Source organism: Pelodiscus sinensis, chromosome 2, assembly GCF_052426305.1.
Source record: "Pelodiscus sinensis isolate ZL-2025 chromosome 2, ASM5242630v1, whole genome shotgun sequence".
Classification (NCBI taxonomy): domain Eukaryota; kingdom Metazoa; phylum Chordata; order Testudines; family Trionychidae; genus Pelodiscus; species Pelodiscus sinensis.
Window position 1 is genome coordinate 179,643,036 of NC_143053.1, and position 23,508 is coordinate 179,666,543.

General features: G+C 43.9%; 1 protein-coding gene across 5 annotated transcripts in view; it reads left to right on the top strand.

Moving 5' to 3' along the window:
• The first annotated feature begins 10,624 nt into the window (after positions 1–10,624).
• ULK4 (unc-51 like kinase 4) overlaps positions 10,625–23,508 on the top strand; it is a 428,077-nt gene continuing 415,193 nt past the window's right edge. For 4 of the 5 annotated variants that reach the window (XR_012901902.2, XM_006131810.5, XM_025189026.3 and 1 more), the window contains exons 1-5: positions 10,625–10,909; positions 13,037–13,238; positions 14,161–14,260; positions 16,632–16,771; positions 19,216–19,378. Coding sequence is in view for 4 of the 5 variants with exons in the window: in XM_006131810.5 (XP_006131872.3) it covers positions 13,101–13,238; positions 14,161–14,260; positions 16,632–16,771; positions 19,216–19,378 (541 nt within the window). In the remaining variant the exon portion in view is untranslated. Of the gene's footprint in view, positions 10,910–11,504; positions 12,012–13,036; positions 13,239–14,160; positions 14,261–16,631; positions 16,772–19,215; positions 19,379–23,508 lie in introns of those variants that run through there. The other variant, XM_025189024.3, reaches the window with a different exon arrangement.

The window sequence follows — 23,508 nt, forward strand, 5'->3', positions numbered from 1 at the left end:
TGAAGTCTCGCATGTGCCACCACATACGTGGTGGCAGCCATATGTCCGAGCAGTTTCAGGTAAGTCAGTATGCTGGATCTGGGAGCAATTGAGACCGCACGTACCAAGTCCCGAATCATCTGGAATCTTGTTGCAGGCAAGTATACTCTCGCACTCAGTGCATCGAGTCACGCGCCGATAAACTCCAAGGCTTGACTTGGTACCAAGGACGATTTGCCGACATTGATTATGAGGCCCAGAGCCTCGAATACAGCTGTGGTGGTGGTCACTGCCCACGTAGCCTCCTCGCGAGTCGGGGCCTTTAATAGGCAATCGTCGAGATACGGGAAAATTGCGATATTGAGGTGTCGGAGGTAGGCAGCTACCACTGCCAGAGTATTGGAAAACACCTGTGGTGCTGCTGACAGACCGAAGGGTAACACTCGGTATTGGTAGTGTTCCGCGCCCACTACGAAACGAAGGAATCGCCTGTGGGCCGGGTGAATGGTTATGTGGAAATAGGCGTCCTGTAAGTCGAGGGACGCAAACCAATCCCCTTTGTGGAGAGCCGGGATGATAGAAGCTAAAGTGACCATTTTGAATTTTTGTTTTCTCAGGTAGCGGTTGAGTCGACGCAGGTCCAGGATAGGCCTCCAACCCCCTGACTTCTTCTGGGTGAGGAAGTACGTGGAATAGAAACCTCTCCCCCGAAATTGAATGGGTACCCTCTCCATGGCTTCTATAGTAAGTAGTCGGGACACCTCTTGCTGTAGCAGAGACTCGTGAGAGGGGTCCCTGAAAAGGGACGGGGAGGGTGGGAAGTAGGGGGGAATGGAGTTGAAAGGGATGGCATATCCTGAAACAACTATGTCGTTGACCCATCGATCGGTGGAGATCAGAGACCAGCGATGTTGATAAGGCCTCAGCCGATGATGGAATAAGGCTACCTGATTGTGTGACGCTCCCGACAAAGGAGTTGCACGCAGTCCCTCGACTGACCCATCAAACCTGTTGCCGGCCCTGCTGTTGACCGGAAGTCTTGCCAGGTTGCTGTCTTCGCTTTTGCTGGCGTTGTCTTGGTCTCTGTTGTTCATATGACTTGGGACGGAATGTTGCGTACGAGAAGGATCTCTGTTTGTTGTAGGGCGTATATCTCTTACGTTTATACGGAGGCGTGTACATGCCAAGCGTTCTAAGAATTGTACGGGAGTCCTTGCCCGAGTGGAACACCTGATCAGTGGACTGGGTGAAGAGAGACTGACGATCGAAAGGTAAGTCTTCCACTTTGCTTATTAACTCCCTCGGGGCAGCTGCTTGGTGCAGCCACGACCCGCGACGCATAACTACCGCAGTTGCCGTGGCTCTAGCTGCTGCATCAGCCGTGTCTAGGGCGATCTGAAGCGCTGTTCTGGCTGTTGTAGCCCTCTTGTATTACTGCCCTCAAGATCTGGCGTTTTGAGTCTGGTAGGTGCTCTAGAAGAGGGACTAACTTAGAGTAGTTATCGAAGTCGTGATTGGCAAGTGGGGCGGCGTAATTGCACATCCGGAGAACTGAAGTGGCAGAGAATACACCTTTCTACCCAAAATGTCCAGGCGTTTAGCCTCTTTATCACTTGCCTTATTTTTATTTTGGGACGTCTTTGATCTTTGCTGGGCGGCATCCATAACCAGGGAATTTGGCTGGGGATGGGTAAACAAAAAGTCCATCCCTTTTTGATTTATAAAGTATTTCTTGTCCGCTCTCTTGTTAGTCGGTAAAGAAGTGGCGGGGGTCTGCCATATATCATTTGCCATTTCCAAGATAGCCTCATCGAAGGGTAGAGCCAGCTTTGATTTTTGTGAGGACTGCAAGTTCTTCAGCAAGGGATGTTGCTTTTGCTGTACGTCCGTAATCTGGATACCCTGAGATTGTGCCACTCTGGCAAAGAGCTCCTGGAACTGTTTGTGATCTTCCGTGGGGGGGTTGTTCACCAGGAAAGACAGCATCGTCCGGAGATGACTGGTTGGCCGGAGAGTCAGGGGTCTGTGGTTCCCTATTTGGAGTGTAGTTGTTTTCATACATGTCCTGACTAGGAACTGGCATCGTGCCTTCCACAGGCACTGATGGAATCGCCGGCGAAGGCGCACGAGGTGGAGACGCTGGGTGTGTGGTTTGCGGAGATCGTGATCGTGGATATCGCGTGTTATGAGAACACCGAGGGTCATCATAATGACGGTCACATCTCCGACTGTGAGTCAGGGATCGTCTAGGAGTGTAGGCTCTAGACTCCTCGCATCGACGTGAATATCTCGAATGTCTCGAAGACCTCGGTGATATAGATCTGTCAGAAAAACGAGATGGTGAACGAGAATAATAGGAGTAGTGTCGCTGGTCGTGGTAGCGATAGTGATGGTACGATGGTGATCGCTGTGGCGATCTATGATATCGATCTCTAGTGGAGCTATAACGAGAAGCACGATGATTCCCAGAGCAGATTGAAGCTGGGGACCATGGTCCCGGAGAGAACCGTGCCCTTTCAGGCGTGAGTGAAGGGGTCCGCACGCGTCTTGACTTGAAGGGCACCTCATTCAGCATCGAACAATCTGCGGGAGAAGACGGTGCCGTCTGAAGTGGTGTAGTCCCGGTCGCATGGCTGCCCTGGGGTTGAATCAGCGGTGCCGCGGGAGTTAACAGCTGTGCCGATGCCGGAGGAGGCTGCGGTGCAGAGTGCTGCACGGTGCTGCTGGGCGCCTGCGGTGCCTGAGTCGGTGCTGTTGCTTGCGGCACCGCAGGGAGCAAGGTCTCATCAACTGGCTCCGTGGGCACGGGTGCCGGCGGAATTGTCGTTGACTGTGCATGCGCAGTATCAGCCGGTGCCGGAGCCGCCATTGCTGTTTGTGGCCCGACCGTTGGAGCCTTTGTCGGTGCCGAGTCTGCCCGCGGTCCCTTACAGGGAGCCCGCATCGGGCCTTTTGATCCGACCAAAGTCGGAGCTGAGGCACTGCGGCTCTTGCCTGGCTTCTCTGTCGGGTGCCTCGGCAAAGAGCCAGAGGTACCTGGTCTGTCCCGTACGGTCCTGGGCTGTGGCTTGGCATTGCTGAGGTCCTTCTGAGGTGAACGGGACAAGTGAACTCCCGAGGTAGTGGGAGTAGATGTGGTCGCATCAGACTGGAGGGCTTTGTTGAATAAAATCACCCTCAGCCTCATTTCCCTATCGCGCCGAGAGCGGGCTGTCAGTTTCATACAGTGGGGGCACTTCATAGGAATGTGCCCGTCCCCTAGGCATTTAATGCAGCGCGAATGCCCATCTGAGTCCGGCATGGCCTCCTGGCACTGGGAACATTTCTTGAAACCAGGCATTTTGTCTATTCTTTCCTTTTCTCTCTCTTTTTCTGTTTTTTTGTTTGTTTTTTTTGAAAGGCTACTGCAAAAAAATAAACTAGGACGGAAACAAGGAACTTGAGACTAATTAACTAACTAAGTAAAAACTACTAAGAACTATCCTAACTATAAACTGCCAAGTGGAACAAATTTCTAAATGAAATTCCCTTTTCTCCTCAGGCCGGAGAGGGAGCACATCCTAGGTCCGTCTGCGGCCGCGGACGGTTGAAGGAAACTGACAAGCTGGCCCATGCTCAGCTGTAACGGCGTGAGGCAACAGGAGCGCATGCGCGGGCCGGCAGGGCTACTGCTGTGGAAGTTTCTCCGTTTTGCGGCGCCGGGACGGACCCAGCACCTCGAGTGGAGCACCCTCGGGGACACTACTCGACGAAGAATGGATCTTTTCACCAGAAACCACCTGAAATACCTGGCTACTATTCCAGCTTCTGGAAACCAAATGAAATACTGGACACTACCATAAAGCATTTCAATAAATATGGTATTCCAAAATGTGCAGCTTCCGACACTTGACCTCAGTTACTGTGAGTTTATTAAATGTACCTGAGAATTTGTACTCAGTTATATCAGATCACCACCATCCCACAGCCAATCCAATGGCTAAACCAAATTGGCAGTTAAAATTGATACGTGTCTATTAAAAATCATTGCAAACTACAAAGAAAATATATGGCTAGACATCCTTTAATGGAAAAACTCACCCATAAAGGTCTTAATAGCACCCTGGTACAATGTGTAATGTCAAAAAGTGCCCATGCCTTGAGGTCAATAGCCCCAGCATTTCTATAATTGTCAGAGGAGGAAGGAGTAACAGAAAAAAGGGAAGAAAGATAAGCAAAGGCCAAAGCCCATAACAAGCTAAAGTTCTCCCAGAACAGGAGAGAAACTATGGACTAAACATACAAAAAGATGAGATCAAAGTATAGGATTGGATCTTTCAGTTCTACAATCATCCTCCAGGAGAAATGCTATGCACCAACATGACCCAGCTTCTTCCTCATATCTAGCCCACCTGGGCAGTGCACTAGCATGAACAGCTGAGGTTGGTAGTCATATCAAATCCATAAAACTGTGTTTGAGTGTGTGTCTGTGTGGCAGATAATTTTAGTAGCTGGGAGAGAAAATGAATTCTCTATTCACAAAAAATGTGGCATATTGCCTTATCCCCTCAAAAAGATTCTGATGGTTCTGTTTCTCTAAGTGCAACGATTTTTCATTTAAACCACTAATATATTCACCCACCATGAAGACAACTTAAATATGGACTTGGAAGTTGATGAAATATACACTCCACTGACACTCCGCACAACATGGAAGGAATATAGGCCAATAAGTGACCAAAAGGTGTATCAGAACCGTCTCACAAAACACAGCACCATCTGAAGATACAAACAAGAAGTAGTTTCCTGCAATCACAAAAAATAAAAAAAATAAAAAACCCTTTCATTTGCTATAGCATCACCCCACAGCTAGGCAGCCATAAGACTTTGTAGAATGCTAAGGCCTAGAGATACAGCCCTCCTAAACCCAGAGGAAATACTTTAGTTCCAAAGCAAATTAAGTTTGTCAAAAATAAAAAAGTTGTTAAATTATATAGATGATGAGATATCAAGAGAGTGTAACAAAATGTTAATTATGTAAGAGGTTATGAACTTGGTATTCTTGTTTAATATTGCATACATGTGGCAAAAAAGCATGTTATAGATATGATTTATAGCTTCACAACTGGCATCATTATAACATGTCTAGGAACATAGAGAACTCTGTTTTCAGGATGTACTTGATGACAGAGGACAGTACATGAGATGGAAGAGATAGTGTAACTTTCAGGTTTTGTCTTAACTCTCTCTCATTTATGTTCACTGAACATAGGAGCAGAGCACAATGCAAGTGAAGTAGTGACAGAAAGAAGCACTCATACACCAAGGCTACGTCTAGACTGCAAGCCTCTTTCAAAAGAGGCTTTTTCGAAAGATACTTTTGAAAAAGCATCTTTCGAAAAAGAGCATCTAGACTGCAAGCAGTACTTTTGAAAAAGCAAGCCGCTTTTTCGAAAGAAAGCACCCAGGCAGTCTGGATGCTCTCTTTCGAAAAAGCCCTGTTTGCATTCAAGAACGCCTTTTTTCGAAAGAGCACTTTCGAAAAAAGGCGTTCTTCCTCATGAAATGAGGTTTTCCGCCACCGAAAAAAAAGCCGCGTTCTTTCGATTTAATTTCGAAAGAACGCGGCTGTAGTCTAGACGCAGGTGAAGTTTTTTTGAAAAAAGGCTACTTTTTTCGAAAAAACCCTTGAGTCTGGACACAGCCCAAGTGGGTCTGGCCCACGAAAGCTCATCATCTAATAAACCATCCTGTTAGTCTTTAGAGTGCTACATAGTCCTGTATTTTGTTTCAGCTACACCAGACTAACACGGCTACATTTCTATCACTTTCCTGCTTTCACAGTTCTTAGTAGCGCTCTCTTTCTAGACAGCACCTATCACCTGCCTCTGCAGAATCCACCTGTAACCACTCCACCATGTAGCACAAGGACTCCTTAGCAGACTACATCCCACATGCTCTCCTCTGAAAACCAGTCCGCGGTTCATGCCATGATTCCAAAGTACTTGACTGAAATAACTGTGAAAATGGAACGATAATAAAAACCCAGGTGAAGAAAGTTGAGAGCCCATGATATATAGGATCAACATGAATATACACAAAAAGTGTCAAGAAAGAAAATTCAGTTCATTGGTCAGCCAAAAATGTGTCAGAAAGATTAACCTTAAATCATTCTCTAGAGTCTAAAATCTAGCAAAGTCAAGTTTTGATAGACCGCAGGAGGGAACAAGTCTCTACTGAGACTCCTCTGCCTCCTGGCCTTGAGCCTATGAGAAGTGCCTCAGCTGATCCCAACTGTCACGGTTATATATACACACTTGCTTCCTAGTCACATCTCCAATCATACAGAACTCTGTAGATTAATTGAACTCAGAAGCAGATGGGAAACCAAAGCAGCACATAGAGTACAAGAGCACAGGTTGAACTTCTGTAAACCGACAGTCTATAGTCCAGCAACATCTGCAGTCCGGCAGGACCACAGAAGTTCTAGGACAGGAAAGGGCTGGTGGCTGGGCTCCCTACAGCCAGGCTGCCCATTGCATCACAGCTGGGTTGCCAGGTGTACAGCAGTAGGCACATGGCAATGGATTAGGAGCCCAGGGTGCTAGTAGCTGGGCTGCCTAGCATAGCAGGGAAGGAGTAGGAGGGAAAGAGGGGGACGACTGGCAGGGCAGTGGGGGAGCCAATGGCAGGGGAGGGAAGGCAAGGCAGAGCCTGCTGGGAGATGAGCATCCGGTCCAGAACATGGTGGAGAGGGGGGTGTAGCAGGTGGCCAGATATGACCTCTCCTGGTCCAGAAAAATCCTGCATCTGTAATGTGTTTTTGTCAGCTCAATCCACTAAGCAGGAAGGCCACTGCTTTCTGCAGTAGATGAAGCTGCTAAGAGGTGTTTATAGAAAGTCCAGTCTAAAGCAAAGTGCACTAGCCCAGCCAGGAAATAGCAAAGGCATTGAGGTCTGTGATGAAGTTTGCATCAGCAAAGAAATTCATAACCTCTTATCTTAAAAGCACTTGGGAATAATGGTACAAGTCAAGACCTCTAACTGTATTTATTCATATTGAAGACATTTGTTTTGCAAGACTCTAAATCTCTGGCTTGTTTGATAGGATTTCCTTTCTAACTGTGGATGTATTCTTGTAATTAAAGATCTCTGTTTAAAAATATTTACTTTAACTAAACATGACATAAAAACAAACTTTCCATTTGTTTTGTTTTGCTTTACAGTACTTTGTACTGCTTTAGTAGCTTCCATGTGAGGCTCTCAAAATCTTTACATTTGTTAATTAAGGTTCACAGAACTTTATATAACATAGATATTGTTTTCCCCATTTTGTAATTATTTATTAAGTGCTGATAACATTTGGATTTGGCACTGTCCCATACACAAAAATAAAGATAATCCTTGTCCTAAACTTTTTATCTAACACACGTATAACAGGACACTCTGAGAGAATCATAAGAAAAAGCATTATTTGGATTTAGTTTTTGTCCTTTACAGCTAGGGAAACGGAGGCAGAGAGAGGTAAGTTACTTTTCTAATGTCATATAGTAACTGTCAAAACCAGGAACAAAATTTAGTCCCATAATTTAACCACTGCTTCCTCTTTTACATTATAACCACTATTTATAACAGACCTAGGAATTAAAGAGGCAACAAATTATAAATCTAGATTAATCCCTCTCTATGGCCCTCTTTTCCTGTGATGAGTTTAAGAAACTAGCTGACATCTACTTATTTATTCATTTTACATATGCCTGTCAGTTAAATTCTCATTTATGTGAAAGAAAGAAGACAAGTGAAGTTTATTGCATTTATGTTTAGCTTTAGAGCTGTAACTTATTAGAGTAGAATACAGTTTTTCTATAAAGATTGGGAGTAGGGATGTTAGTGTATAGCTGATTACACAATTAACTGATAAGCCTGGGCTTATCTGTTAATCATATCAACTACATGCAACCCCCCCCTCTTGCTGCCTCAGGTGAGAGCTGGCATGCAAGGGGAGCCAGCTACCACAGAGCTGCCTGCCCTCCCTCCACACTGCCTTCCACTGAAGCAGCAGCATGTGGAGGCTGAGGCAGAGGCTCTTGCCTGCTCCCTGCACTGCTGCCTCTGTAGGAGTCAGGGGAGAATGGAAGGTGACTCCATACAAGCTATCAGAGGGATAGCCGTGTTAGTCTGAATCTGCAAAAGCGACGAGGAGTCCTGTGGCACCTTATAGACTAACTGAAGTGTAGGAGCATAAGCTTTCGTGGGCAAAGACCCACTTCATCAGATGCATGTAGGCACACTTGAGCTATGTCTACACTGGTGGGTTCTTGCGCAAGAACTCTTGCACAAGAACACATCCACGCAGCCATGTGCTTTTGTGCACGAGCATCCATGGCAGCATGGATGCTCTCTTGCGCAAGAAAGCTCTGATGGCCATTTTAGCCATAGAGCTTTCTTGCGCAAGAAATCCCTGCCGCACATCCACATTGCCTTATTGCGCAAGAGCTCCTGCACAAGAAGGCTTACACCTGTTCGAAAAGAGTGTAGCTTTTGTGTAAGAAGCCCTCTCTTCCAACACCGTACTGTAAATTTATTTGCGCAAGAGCAGGTGGGCAGTGTAGATGCTCTGCGGATTCTTGCACAAGCACAGCCGTACTGGAGCAATAACCTGCCAGTGTAGACATAGCCACGCTGTTACCTCTGTGGAGCCACCTGACACCCTGGCTGTGTCTACATTGGCATCCCTTTCCGGAAAAGGGATGCTAATGAGACACTTCGGAATTGCAAATCCGCAGGGGATTTAAATATCCCCCGCGGCATTTGCATTTACACGGCTGCCGCTTTTTTCCGGCTCGGAGTTTTTGCTGGAGAAAAGCGCCAGTGTAGACGCGATTCTCCGGAAAATAAGCCCTTTTCCATTAGATCCCTTATTCCTTGAAAGTAGGAATAAGGGATCTTCCGGAAAAGGGCTTGTTTTCCGGAGAATCGCGTCTACACTGGCGCTTTTCTCCGGCAAAAACCCCGAGCCGGAAAAAAGCGACAGCCATGTAAATGCAAATGCCGCGGGGGATATTTAAATCCCCCGCGGATTTGCAATTCTGAAGTGTCTCAGCATCCCTTTTCCGGAAAGGGATGCCAATGTAGACACAGCCCCTCTGTCTCCCATAGAGGCAGCAGCATGGGGGGGTGAGGGCGATAGGTGGGAGCTGGAATTGGCTTTCAAGCTGGCACCCTGTACCTATCAGCTCCTGCAGAGCCACCTGACTCCTCCCCCCACCACACACACACCCCTGCACTGCTGCCTTTTTATTGGGGGGGGGGGGAGGGCAGGCTGTAGCCAGTGGTCACAGAGAGCTGACTTAAAAGCCAGCTCCCCCCTGAGCACTGGCTCCTACCTGCCCCCCCACATGTAAACAAGTAACTGTTAGAATTTCCAGAGGTTACACATTTTCACAAATAAAAGACAGTTAACATCTCTAGTTGGGAGCAAGTGCTGTGCAAGAGAACAGGAAGATCAATGTTCAAAAATGTGAGCAAGCATTTAATGTTTTACTCTGCACATATAAACAATGTTTTGCTTATAACTGGGCCAGATCTTAAAAAGATTTTCTTGGGAACAACAAAAATCTTCTGTTGTCAGCGGTCTCTTCCTGACAAATTTCAAGGCTCTACTCAAAGCCCTTGAAGCCTGAAACGGTTAAAAAGTATTTCGTTACAAAGCTAAAACTTCCTACTTCTTATTGACCTGAAAAAAAAATGGCTGATATCTTGTGAACCAAACTTTCCCAGAAAACTGAACATGAAGGAGACAGAAACGTGAAACTGACAAAGCTATGAAAATAGTAAATTGTAAAGTGTTAGGCAGTCCTGCCAATATGGGGGGGAGGAGGGAGGAAAAAAAGAGAGAATTATACTACACAGAATTAAAAAAAAACAAAAAAAAAAAACAAGAACACCTATTTTGAACACTAATATGAGTTTCACAGTGCTTCACATTGAAAGCTCTCAAAGCATTTTACCCACGTTAAGACCTTTCAACAATCCCAGGAAAGAGCGGATTACGATGATCCACTTTACAGAAAGAGGGTCAATAGGGCATGGGCAGGTTTAGTGTCATAGCGGGGTCACGCTCAGGACCTACAAACTCATTTCTACTAACGAGATTTTGACTACCACAAGCACAACTTGTCTTAGGGCGCTTTGGGGGTCCAGTCACATGAGCTACAACGGGCCAATGAAGACAAGCCCCAGGGTCAGGCCAAAGAGACCAGAAGCCCAAACGCTCTTTTCTCTCTCTCCAGCTTCCCCGGGCTCCCAGTTTGGCTCTGTCCCGCCCTGAGGCACGAGTAGAGCTGCTGTTGGAACAAGGTCCCGGGGTTACCGCTCCACGGTTCCCACTACAGGCAGGGTTGCCAGTCTGAGGCAGGGGATGCTAGCGCCGGGCCCAGCATACGAGCCGCCGGGCGCCCCTAACGGGCGCGGCGGAATGAGACGAAGATCACCAAGGAGCGCTCAAGGGAACGTAGAGCTAGAAAGACCGTTATCCAACGCCACATCCGGGATCTTACCGACAAGCAAGCGCGTCTGGCAGCTCCGCCTCCTTATACGTACCCGTGCGCGTGACCAATCGCTGCTCTTTTCCATTTCCGGCGTCCGACTTGTATCTTAGATACGGGGCTGGGGTTGGCGCAAACCACTTCATTCGAGGGGGTGCCGGGTCCTCCGCGAGCGGCTCGGGGTCTCCCACGGCAGGACTCGTCCTTTCCTCTAGGCCGGGCCTGGCCGCGCTGCATCTCCTGGGGGGCAGCGCGCGTCTTTCCGGAGTCCCTTGCCCGCTCCCCCGGGCCGGCTCCCCCCGCCATTCGCAATGGAGCGGCCATTGGGGGCGGGGCTGCAGGATTTCGGTTGATGGCGGCAGCGCAGCTGCATCTTGTTATCTGCCCGCCCCCTCCGGCGCCAGGTAACCCCGCACCTTGCACGTGCTGTCCCACTCGCGCCAGAGCCCGGTGGCGGTTCGGGTTCCCGTTTGCAGAGAGCGGGTGGGGGGCGCCGCTGGAGGGAACAGGGGCCGGTCTGATTCGGGGACGCCTCCCTCATCTCTGCTGTGGGCGTCGAGCAACGTCCGCCTCCTCGGACAACAAACCCCACTTGGAACTGACGGGCGGTTGCGTTTGAATGCCGACGTCATAATGTTGGCACCCGAAGGCCCCGCAGGGGAGGGGGTGTTGGGGTCCTTGCTGATTAGCCCGTCACCAAAGGCTTGCAATGCGCACGCGCTAACGAGGGACCTGGGGATGCCACATCCAAGCAAATGAGGGTGGGGAGATGAGAAATGGGAACAGCTTGGTGGTTAGTTACATGGACTGTAGACTTCTTTGAAATAGTGTTTTGGTTTTAACGATCCCTGTGGAATCTCGCTTCTGGATCTCAGGTCCCCAGCATGAGGCTGGGGAAACTCCCTGAACTGGTAAGACAGCAAGGAGTCCTGTGGCACCTCAGGCTCTAATATAAAAATCTGTTCGTCTTTAAGGTGCCACAGGACTCCTTGTTGTCTTACCAGCTAAGGGAGTTTCCCCAGCCTCATGCTGGTGACCTGAGATCCAAGAGCGAGATTCCATGGGATCATTAGGAAAAATTAGACCGCTAACAGATTTCGAGCCTAATGTGTCACAGGACTCCTATGTTACCCCTTTGAGATTTTAGCTGGTAAAGACTATTTACTCTAAATGTGGCATAGTAGGCTGTCAGCCAGATCTCGTCTAACCTACATGTGTTGCTCTTGCATGTATAAATTCTGCCCTTCGGGCTTACCATTCATAGTGCTTTTTCGCTCTTGCCAGTGAAGCTCCTCATAGGAGCAGAGTCAGGAGAACTGTGAATTCAGTCGTTCTCGGGGCAAGCTCACCACATTAAGTAGCCTAGTTTCCTAATCCTACCTTCCAGTCAGATCTGTTATGGTTTTGTTTCTTTGGTTTTTTTTCCTCCCTGTTTTCTTTGCTGCTTTAACACAGATAATTTTGATGCCCAGCTGAAAGCATACCATAAATCCTCCAATGCCATTGGTGAGACATTCCTTTCATTCTGTATGGATAGCTTGTTTAGCTGCTTGATATGACCCCTTGTTTCAAGGATGATGCTTGTGCCCCAGAATTGGCACTATTGAAGCAGGAATTTCTGGCCCTGACCATGCCCCCCCCCATCTGTGTTAGGGGCTGAAATGCAGCTATTGCTACTCTCTGGATTCAGATTAGCTAGAAGATATATCTATTCATCAGAAATGTATTCATCAGAACTAAAACCTCTATTACTGATTTCACAGGCAAGAATTCTGATTTTCCCCTTTTTTTCCTGTAGATGCTGTTGAAGATTTTTAGCTGGCCCAATACTGTACAAAGGCTTTAAGAGTTATCTGGGCTAGGAACTTCTCACCAATAGTATTGCTGTATTTTTTAAATCTTGTTCTTGACGATTGCTACATTGAGGATTAATAATAAATCATAAATATTTATTTGGAAGTGACAATTCTGTATGATCTAGGTTTTAAATGAGAAAATGATACAATTGATTGGAAAATTAGAATTTAGTGCATGTGGAATTGCCTTGGTTCTCCACACACAAAACAGCGCAGTTAGCAAATAATTTCCCATTATCCTTGTGTACACGAGGGAATTTCAAGAAATGGTTGTTAGCAGCTTTAACAGATAAGGCAAAAACCACTGGAAGCTGCTGGGGTCCGTTGTATCCATTAGGACTAGTGCCAGAGTGGATGAACCTGTAGCAGTACCAAAACTACTGCTGGTAATGTTATGGAGTACTTAGACAGTGAGGTTTCATTGTGACTGACACCCATGTGGAGATTATTTTGTTTAGAATTTGCAGTTTGGAGTTTAATACTGTGACTTTTTTTTTAGCGTTTGTCTAAAATGTTGATTATCAACAAGAACTCTCACAACAAAGTCTAAACTATGGTCAGTCATAATTGCTAATCATATGAATGGCATCTTCTTGTATTGAATGCTGTATCTTAAGAACTAAAAGTAATTATTTTGAATTTCTTAAACATAAATATGTATTACTTTTTTTTAAGGTGTTGTTTGTTAGTGATGAAAACAACCTATTTCTTAATTTGCTGGATCTAAAGCTTCTTAAACATGGAGAACTTTATTCTATATGAAGAGATTGGAAGAGGAAGCAAGACAATTGTTTATAAAGGAAGAAGAAAAGGCACCATTAATTTTGTTGCCATTCTTTGCACTGATAAATGCAAAAGAGCTGAGATAACCAACTGGGTAAGAATAATGTAGGACAATTTTTTGTAAGAAAACATATTTGTGCTACCGGAACATTTACTTTTAGTCTGTATTACTTTCCATAAAGTTTTTTTTTCACACTTTACAACAACAATGCAAATAACTATAACGTTGTTGATCCCAGGATGTGAGAGAGACAAAGCAGATGAGATAATATCCATTATTGGATCAAAGTTTGTTGGTGAAAGATGCAAGCTTTCTGGTTAAAGCTCTTCTTCAGGTCTGCAGAGCTTGAAAGATTATACATTCCTCCAACAAGTTGGTCCAATAAAAAATATTATCTCACCTACCTTGTGTGTGTGTGTCTTATAGATGTTTTAAGTTCTTAGATTCCAAATTCCCTTACCTTAAATGAGTTTTCTTTGTAGGTATGAAGTCATGGATTCCTTCTAAATCTCTTTCCTTTATTTCAGTCCTTTATTATTGCAGATGTGAACACATTTGCTCATAGGAGTTAACTTTGTGCTGATCATAAGAGCTGTCATAAATGTAGTGACTAGTTTTACTTTATTGTACTATTATTTGGGAAAATACAAGTACCCTGTAACTTTTGGCAAATAATCTTTTTTTGTTTGCAAAAAATAAGGTGTTTGGGTAGTACATATATTTCATGTAAATTAATTTTGGTTTGTAAATGTTTGATAGTGTTTCTTTACCAAAAAATTATAAATAGGTTTGAAGCTCTAATTTATATGACTTATTTATATTTATAAGGCAGCTTTCGTCTACATTTTTCACTCTTATTTGAATGGGAATGTGACTTCTTAAATATTTGGTGGCATTTGAAAGCTAACACGAAAGGGAGAAAAATCTAGAATTACTTTGTATTGCATTCCCCTCCCTCAATCTCTAATGTATGAATGCTGCTCTCCAAATAAAATATATTAATATTTTGTTATAGGTTCGACTTACCCATGAAATTAGACACAAGAATATAGTAACATTTCATGAATGGTATGAAACAAGCAATCATCTTTGGCTTGTAGTGGAATTATGCACGGGTAAGAGATGCTATCTTACGTAATGAATGGGAATTCAATGTCTGTGGAGAGGTCAGTCCCACTCCTGGGCCCCAGACCCCTGCAAAGTTGACAGTCTCATAGGTAGTTTAGGTACTGCAGCACAGGCCCTGTCCTCATTGGATTTGGGCTTCTGTCCCTCGGCTAGGACATTGGGTAAGTGCACCCTGGTCAGCCTGAGCTGGGTAAACAGTCCTCCCCAGCTACTGGCTGAACTCTTAGGCTTCCTGGGAAGAGAGCCCAGACACTCCTTGGGCTTGTCTAGACTGCATTCCTCTCTCGAAAGAGGAATGCGAATGAAGCAGATCGAAAATTCAAATGAAGCACAGATTTGAAAATCTTGTGCTTCATTTGCATAATCGCGTGAGCGCTTTTTCGAAAAAGGGTTTTTTGAAAAAGAACCTGCAGTCTAGATGGGGTTCTTTCGGGGGGGACGGACCCTTTTTTTCAAAAGAACCCGTATTCAAAATCATAAATAGTGTAATAAAACCAGCAAAATTTGTCTATTGCAATGCACTTGATTTGCAATAATTCTGCAAATCTCACACAAATGATGTAATCCTATTGACCGCTGTTGCATGTAATGCTAATCAACACCTTTGTTGCTGATCTCCTAAAATAGGTAAACTACCCTCTGATGTTAAGTAGTGTCTTATTTTCTGGTTAGGGCTGGTACCTACTGGTAAGGGAAATGTGGGAGAGTTGCACTATTGTTATCTGTATTGCATATATTCTGTGGATAGATTATTTCATTTTCAGTGCTTGTAATCCAACTTCTTTCATGGTATTAACATTCACTTGTGGAGAGAGTGGAGTGGAATTGTGGAGTGGGGGAGGTAAAAGAACAGAATATTTATTACTCAACCCACTTGTTTCATTTCTTTGATGTATTTTCAAATTCGTTACAAGAGATCTCCTTTCTCTGCATATAGACCACAGTACATTGGCACTTCAAGAAAGTGCTCAGGTATTAAGCCTCATTCTTCTGGCACCATACCACAAGAGATGTTCCAATGGTGTAGATGCATTAACATTAATTTTTCTTCATATAGATCAGTGGTCCCCAGCCTTTTGGGGCTGCCGGGTGCCTAGGGGTGGAGCTACTCACGCACCGGGCACCCGGGAGCTGGGCCACCAATGCGCTGCACTCCCGGGGCCGGCGCCGCTCCTGTGCAGCGTGCCCAGGGGTGGGGCTGCCCATACACCGTGCGCTGGGGCCAGAACAGTCCATGCATCGTACGCCCGGGGTCGGGGCCGCCACCACCTGTGTGCTGCGCACCTGGGGCCTGCGCCGCCCCTGTGCCGTAAACCCGGGGTCAGGGCCACCCAAACGCTGCATCCCCCATGGGCACCGTGTTGGGGAACCACTGATTATAGATACAGATTTGTATTCCATTTAGATGTGTGCATGCTTAAATTGACTACATGTCTGCATCACATCTTGAAAAAACACATTGGAGTTAGTAACTTTTTTCATGTATTGATTTTAAAATGTTTTGAAGGTAATTGTTCTTTAGAAAGTTACATTAAAATTATATATAAAGCTAGTGTATCCTTTGGAGGCATTCACAGGAATTGTACTTGTGAAGTATTAAAGGAGATTTATAGAACAGAATTTTTATATCAATAAAGAATTAATAATAAAATGTGGCCATAGGTTGAATATGAAATAGTTAAAGACCCTCTTATTTTCAGAAGAAGAGCTTTCTTGTGACATTATCCTGATTTTTTTTTTTTTAAATTACAATGTTAGCTTCCTTTTGTGGCCATTACCATAATTATAATTTTGTGGTGTTGCATAATTAAACAAATGCATTTGTTCATGAAAATTATAAGTTGATTAGTTTGCTCTGTCATTTTTATGTAAATTGAAGATTATTGCATAAAGGTGAAATATCTGATATAAATCATGCTGTAAAGATGAATCTGAACAATGGTATATGGGGTTTGAATTTTATTTGAGTACTGAAATATGTAATCTATTCTTTGATGAATTTATTCACATTTCTATTGTCTGCCTCCTTCATAAAATAGGAACTCTTTGAGAGAGGTAGTCAATACTCATGTTAATGATGAACTCTTGTTATAGATTTTAGCGATCCATATGGACAAATTTATATGACTTGAGTCTTATTTTCAAATGTTTTCCATGTTTCTATGTCTGGATCTAGTTGATATAGAGTGAGTATATGAGAGTGATATTTCCATGCCTCAGTTTTTCCAGAGGTCAAAAACAACTGGCTGAGGTAGTCATTTAGTGCTGAGGAGGCTATGTAATATTATAATAGGCTATTGGTCTGGCTTTTTCTGGATACACAACTGTCATAAGTGATTCTGTGTGAATAAATTTCAGGTGGTTCACTAGAAATGGTTATTGCGCAAGATGAACATTTACCTGAAGATGTGGTGAGAGAATTTGGTATTGATTTGGTGACTGGATTACATCACATTCATGACCTTGGAATTATCTTCTGTGAACTCACACCTGGAAAGGTAATGAGTAGCATTTGTTATGATGTTATGAAATCTATGACATAAGATACTCATTCAAATTTCAGAAATTATTATTTGTACAGGTTCAGCCTCTCTAGTCTGGCACCTTTGGGACCTGACCATTGCTGAACCAGAGAATTTGGTGAACCATAGGAGGTCAATATTGTCTAGGAACATTACTGACACTTCCACTCCTTACTGTACTCTTTGAACACTTTTAGGGGTAAATTAGAGCTGAATAACAGCACAGAATGCTGAGAGCTAGGACTGGTGGCTGTAAACAAACTTTATAGGACTGCAGGAAGCTTGGCCACACACCTAAGTGGACATCTAGCTAACTAAAATCATGCTGGGCCATGGATATTGTTGGACCAGAGAGTGCTGGACTAGAAATGTTCAACCTGTATTATACTAATATTCATAGGCCCTACTTAAGGTTGGAGGCCAGGTGATGAGTTTTGTGCATGAGCATAGTAAGAGACAAATCTGTGCCCTGAATATCTAAGTGTAATTAGTTTTTCTACCTTTGCTATACCATTCTGATTCCATGCAGCTTGGGATGGGGGTTTGAGAGTATGGTATCCTCTTCCATGCAGCAGCATAAAAAGATGAGTTGTTAAAGAATTTTCATTATTCCTTTAGGAGTCATTTTGTTCTTCCGGCTGTGATTAATTCTGCAATACCTCAGCTGTATTAAGAAGTCACATACTACTTACTTTCTTTGTAATCATAGCACAAAATATTTTAAAACTTAAGTCAATACTAAAAACAATTACTTAGTCTAAATTAGGGATGTGGAATTCTGGTGTTTAAATGTTAGGTTAAATAGGATCCAAGTGAGGATTGCTCCAGCATGGCTCCACCAGAGCAGCCCCTGTCTGCAGAGGGCCTGGGCTTTCCATGGACGTTTAATTATCATGTAAATAGCAACTGGAGAAGAAAACTGCTTTGAGAACTCTATGGGAAGTTGTTACCAAATGTTGCATAAATGAATGAGAAATTTACTATAATTGTTTGTTTCCTAAAACAGAATTGCACATTCTTGCCTAGTTTTTTATTTAGTCTAGTAAAATGAAAATGTTTTTCCTAAACTGTACATAGTCAATCAGAGTATGGGCACAATAAACATATTTGTTTTTTGCTTAGTGTGTTGACTCTGTTCTTGACTGGACTCATTACTGTGTGGTCACATTGTCTACATTGCCTAGTTTCTTGTAAAATCAACTAGGGATGTTAATGTGTACCCGAGTACATAGTTAACTAATTAGCCTGGCCTCATCTGTTAACCCTCTCAGTTACATGCAGTTCTCCCTCCCCCCACCCCCCCTGCACTGCCTCTGTATCAGACGCAGTGGGGTTGGGAGGGCTGGTTAGAGCCAATACACTTGCAGAGCTGTCTCCCGCTTGCTCACGGCCACTGGCTTTGTGTCAGAGGCAGCAGTGGGGAGGCAGGTGGACAAGCGTGAGCACAGGCTCCCACCTGTCCCTCATGTCCCACACTGCTGGCTCCCTGCATGTGCCATCTCCTGTGAAGCTGCCTGCTGCTCCCCGTACTGCTGAGACAGCAGTGTGGGGAGTGGTGTGGGCAGGTGGGAGTTGGTACTTGCAGGAAGCGGGCTTCAAAGCTGTCTCCCCACGAGCACTGGCTCCCACAGAGCCACATGCCCCCCATGCTGCTGCCTCTGATACAGAGGCAGCAGAGGGGAGAACTGGAGTGGGTGCTTGTGGGGAGCTGGCTTAAAAGCCAGTTCTGTGCAACCATCTCCCATTTGCCTCCATGTGAGTAAGTATGTAACCACTAAAAAATTCAACAGTTACAGGTTTACACAAATACATGCATTTTAACATCCCTAAAATCAGCTACTGTGATGCATGTGCCAACTCAGTAGCTGACTTTTAAGAAATACAGTGTGGCGCATTTGTGTATCTGATGGCAGGATGCGGAGACATAAGTGGACTGTATTTCCTTTAAAGCTACTAATTTACTATTAAGGTAGATTAATCTTTGTTGCAGAGTAATTTAGGTGGTTATTAGCCCTTTGAATGCACAGTCTAGTTCAAAGTGGCTGTTAGAGTCTTCCATAGCATTGGTCCTGGTTGATGTGATAGTGTCTCTGTGTCACAAGATCATCATCATCACAGCCTCATTTAAAACAAGGAAAAAAAACCCCTCTGTTGATATTTGTTTAAAACAAAAAAGTCACCTTTTGATGGCAAAGGGGGGGGGAAGGTCATTGTCTTCCCCCCCCCCCGCCCCGCGCCCCACTTGTGGGAGGCATTCAGCTATTACTGTGTTGAAGGCCATATAAATATTTTTTTAATGTTATGAGACCTGATCAAAATTGCACTCTAAAATTGGTTGGATTGGAAAATTCAACTTCTTGAAACAGTCCTCAGATTTAAAATAAATCACCTTGTGTTCCCATTTATGTTTACCTCTGTAGATACTTCTGGAAGGTCCTGGCACACTGAAGTTTAATAATTTTTGCCTGGCTAAAGCAGAAGGTGAAAATTTGGAAGAATTTTTTGCTTTAATTGGATCAGAGGAAGGAGGAGGAGATGGCAGTGAAAGCACTTCACGAAGAAACCTGCAAAGTCAACTCAGAGGTATACCATACAGTATATGTTTTATCCAATCAAAGTACCTAAACCCAATGAGGCCTAATGAAATGTTTTGATTTTAAATTGTGTTGAGAAGTAGGTGTCGAGTATTCTCTGCCAGCAACTTTTAAAATACAGTAGCAACACCTATGATTAATGGCATCATAGGAGATAGAATTAATTTAAAGTATGTGTACTACGTTTGCATTTCAGAGAGCCTGAAAGTTAATTTTGGATAGTTTTCTTCCATGGAATATGGTAGGGTTATATGTCATCAGCTTTTTGTTCAGCATATAAAGTTATTGGGAATCGCCTGCAGTATGGACTATATGCTACTACTGTATTGGATAACCATTTATTATCAGTGGTTTGAAGTATATTTTTCCTTCTGTTGCTGGCCAGGAAACTTTCCATTCTCCCTCTGGATGCAAACCTGGCTACTGTGATTCACGTTATTATTATTATTTTTTTTTAACAAATATGCTTCTCTATCGCAGTGCCTTGTACTTAGGAATGAACTCTGGTCATTAAGAAAAGTTTCTGTTCCAAAATAAAACAGCCTTTTCATTCAAGAATGCTGGCTCATACTACAAATGCATTAGGCGGCCAGATATTCAGATGCCAACAAGTATGAAAATGAATTCAAAGTTCTGTACTTAATATTAAAAATTCTATATATGCTGGGCTTGGACTATTTCGGAAATCTTTCTCTCCGAAATGATGTTGTGTCAGAAGCACTATGCTTACCAGGAACAAGTGACCTATTAACAATAAGAGCAAAACTTACACAAGCAAGAAACAAAACTTTCTTAATGGAAATCCATATTGCAAGCAATAAGAATGATAATGAACCTATTTTATTCAGGAAGAAACATGAACCCAACAACCTCTGTGATATATCTTTATCAGAGTGAGTGTGATCTGTATGTATGATTTACATCTTACTTGGCTTACAAACCAAAACCTAAGGATAAAAGAAACTAATATGCTCCCTTGAAAGGAGGATGACAGTTTTGTTGACTTGGTGTAATTGTATAAGGACCTCTGTTGCCACCCTTATTAACTAAGGTATAAGACAGATGGATAATAAACTTTTGTTTTTATTCTTCCTAGGTTGAGGGTAATTGGCAGACAAATATGTTGTATCTACAAGTTACCTTTTGGATATGAAATATTATTTATTTATGATTTGTATTCAGGAGTATTATAAAAAGTATGCGTAGTATGTATTGATCAAAAATGCGGCTCAGTAGCACTACAGTCATTCTCTGACAAACACAAAAGTATGTACAAGTCAGCTTTACCTCTGACTTTGTCTGCTTTAGTATTTTAGTAGCACTCCAGCCACTTAAAGAAAAGGGGATTGTAGGAAAATAAAGAAGATTATTCTGATAAACCATTTGGCTTATAATCGGATTTGTATATTTTGTTATTGCCAGTATTTATCAAGTAAATAAAAATACATGGAACTTGGCTTACGTTTGTAACCAATATCCTATTTATTGGCTTCAACAGTAGTTTTGCCTGTGCAAGGGTATGGGAACAGAAACCATATGAACAATACTATGAATAATTCTACATTATTTTTTTCTGTTGGTTGGGTTTTATCTTGCTTCAGTTGCATGGCATATATATCTTCATTCCTGGATTTCTCTAACTAAATTTCATAAAATAGTCCTCTGTTTTAAATCATGGTAAACATTTGTGAATCTTCAGCTCTGTGGCTTTTACTCAAAAGGGGTTGCTGTGTATCTTACAAAACATGAATAGTATTAAGAAAAAAATAGTTCTAACAGAAAAGTCATTTCATTCTCCTCCTTACTCTTTCCTTGTACAGTCTGTGAAAGCTACAGGAAACCCTTTTTGAATACACAGAGCTTTTAAATAGTTATTTAAAGCTAGTTGTGGATGATGGTCAGCTTAATGAATATTGTCTATATAATAGTCATTATGGTGGTTCGCCTTTGAGATTTTCCCCCCTTCCTTTGAAGCATCTGATATTGGATGTCCTATACATAATTATTCCCTCCTCCTGCCTTCACTTCTCTCCTTCCACAGGCTCTTGCTGACTTTTTATAAAAGAAAAATGACAAAATACACCATGACCTTTTTCTTCTGCAATCCCTACCGCAACTCTCTCCTTCTTCCTTGTTACAGATTCAGGAGGTTCTTGTCTGTTCTCTAACCTCTCCTCTTGGCCCAGCGACCCTATCCCGTCTTCTGGTCTGCCTTCTTCTCACTCTTACCTCCTTCATCACTCTCTCCCGACTCTAAATTTCCCCTTCACAATACAACCTTGTTGTAGTCTTTCCAATCTTAAAATAAAAAACCATCTTTGACTCTGCTGTCCTTTCTCCTTTTCCCCTTTTCTTAGCTCATTGAGCATGCTGTTTGGAAGTCCTCTGCTTCAGTTCCATGCTAGGCCCTTCTATTCCTTACAATCCACTGAAACTGTTCTTGCCAAAGTCTCCAGTGACCTCTTCTTAGCTGAAGCTCAGAATCAGTACTCTACCCTCATTGACCTGTCAGCTATCTTTGACTCCATCACCCATGCTCTCTTTTTGAAATGTTGACGTCCCTTGGCTTCCATGACACTTCTCTTCTGGTTCTCACTCAGCCTCGCTCAATACTACTTCAGAGTAGGGATGTAATAGTGTAGTTGATTAACCAATTAACAGATAAGTAAAGCTTATAGGTTAATGCTACATGCATTTCCCTTCCCTCCCCTACCAGCAAGTCAGTCCTGGCTTGCAACAGACTGCTACGGCTCTGCATTTAAAGTGTATTAGGAGGCAGAGGGGCAGGCAGCCTGGCTCAGTTCCAGCTTGCACTGGGTCCAGGAGCTCAGACACGCCCTCCTCCCAGACAGGGGTTGCTGCTGCCCCATGCTGTTGCCTTTTTATCAGAAGCAGCAGCACAGGGCAACAGGCAACCAGTCCATGAGAGGGGCTCCCTTCACATACCAGCTGCCGCCTGGCACCCCATGGTTCTGCCACTGATACAGAGTTGCAGGGGGCTCCTCCAAAGTGGGGCCCAAGTACACTGGTTGCTGGCCCTGCCTCCAGGGACTATAGAATAGTCGACTAACAGATAAGAATTCATGATATTATTCGACTAGTCAGTTAATCAATATTTAACATCCCTACTTTTAGGGGATTAGCCTTCTTCCCATACCTGTTTTCTATTCAGGCTCCTTATGGCTCATGCCTTGTCCCTTTCCTCTTCTCCCTCTAGACTTGATCTCTGGTAAACATACAGCCTACGTCTACACTGGCCCCTTCTTCGGAAGGGGCATGCTAATTTTGAAAGTGGGAATAGGGAAATCCGCGGGGGATATTTAAATATCCCCCGTGGGATTTAAATAAACATGGCCGCCGCTTTTTTCCCGGCTTTGGGAAAAGCCGGAAAAAAGCGTCTAGACTGGCCCGATCCTCCGGAATAAAGCCCTATTCCGGAGGATCTCTTATTCCTACTTCAGAGTAGGAATAAGAGATCCTCCGGAATAGGGCTTTATTCCGGAGGATCGGGCCAGTCTAGACGCTTTTTTCCGGCTTTTCCCAAAGCCGGGAAAAAAAGCGGCGGCCATGTTTATTTAAATCGCGTGGGGGATATTTAAATCCCCCGCGGATTTCCCTATTCCCACTTTCAAAATTGGCATGCCCCTTCCGAAGAAGGGGCCAGTGTAGACGTAGCCACATTGTTACCAATATCCATGCTGAGGACTCTCAGATCGGCCTCTTGTTTTTGTTCTTGTCTCCATCTATCTAAACTAAAAGCGTGGCCTGTATCTCTGACATCTTCTCATGGATGTCTAGCCATTAGTTCAAGTGCATCATGGCTAAATAGAGTAATATTTTCCCCCAATTCATCCTCCTTTGCTTCCTTTTCTCGGTCATTGTGGATAGGACCACCAATCTGCCCATGACTCCATCTCCCAATCTGGGCATCAGCTTCGACTTGGACCTTTCTCTAGGTCCTTATATTCAGGGTATGTCTATATCTTGCTGATTCTTACTGTGTAACATCTGTATGAAACAATCTCTGCTGTCCATTCAAACAAGTCAAACTATCAGGATCCTTGGCAAAGGTAGGCAGGACTGCTGGCGGAAGCTTGGGATCTTGGAACTAAAGCTAGG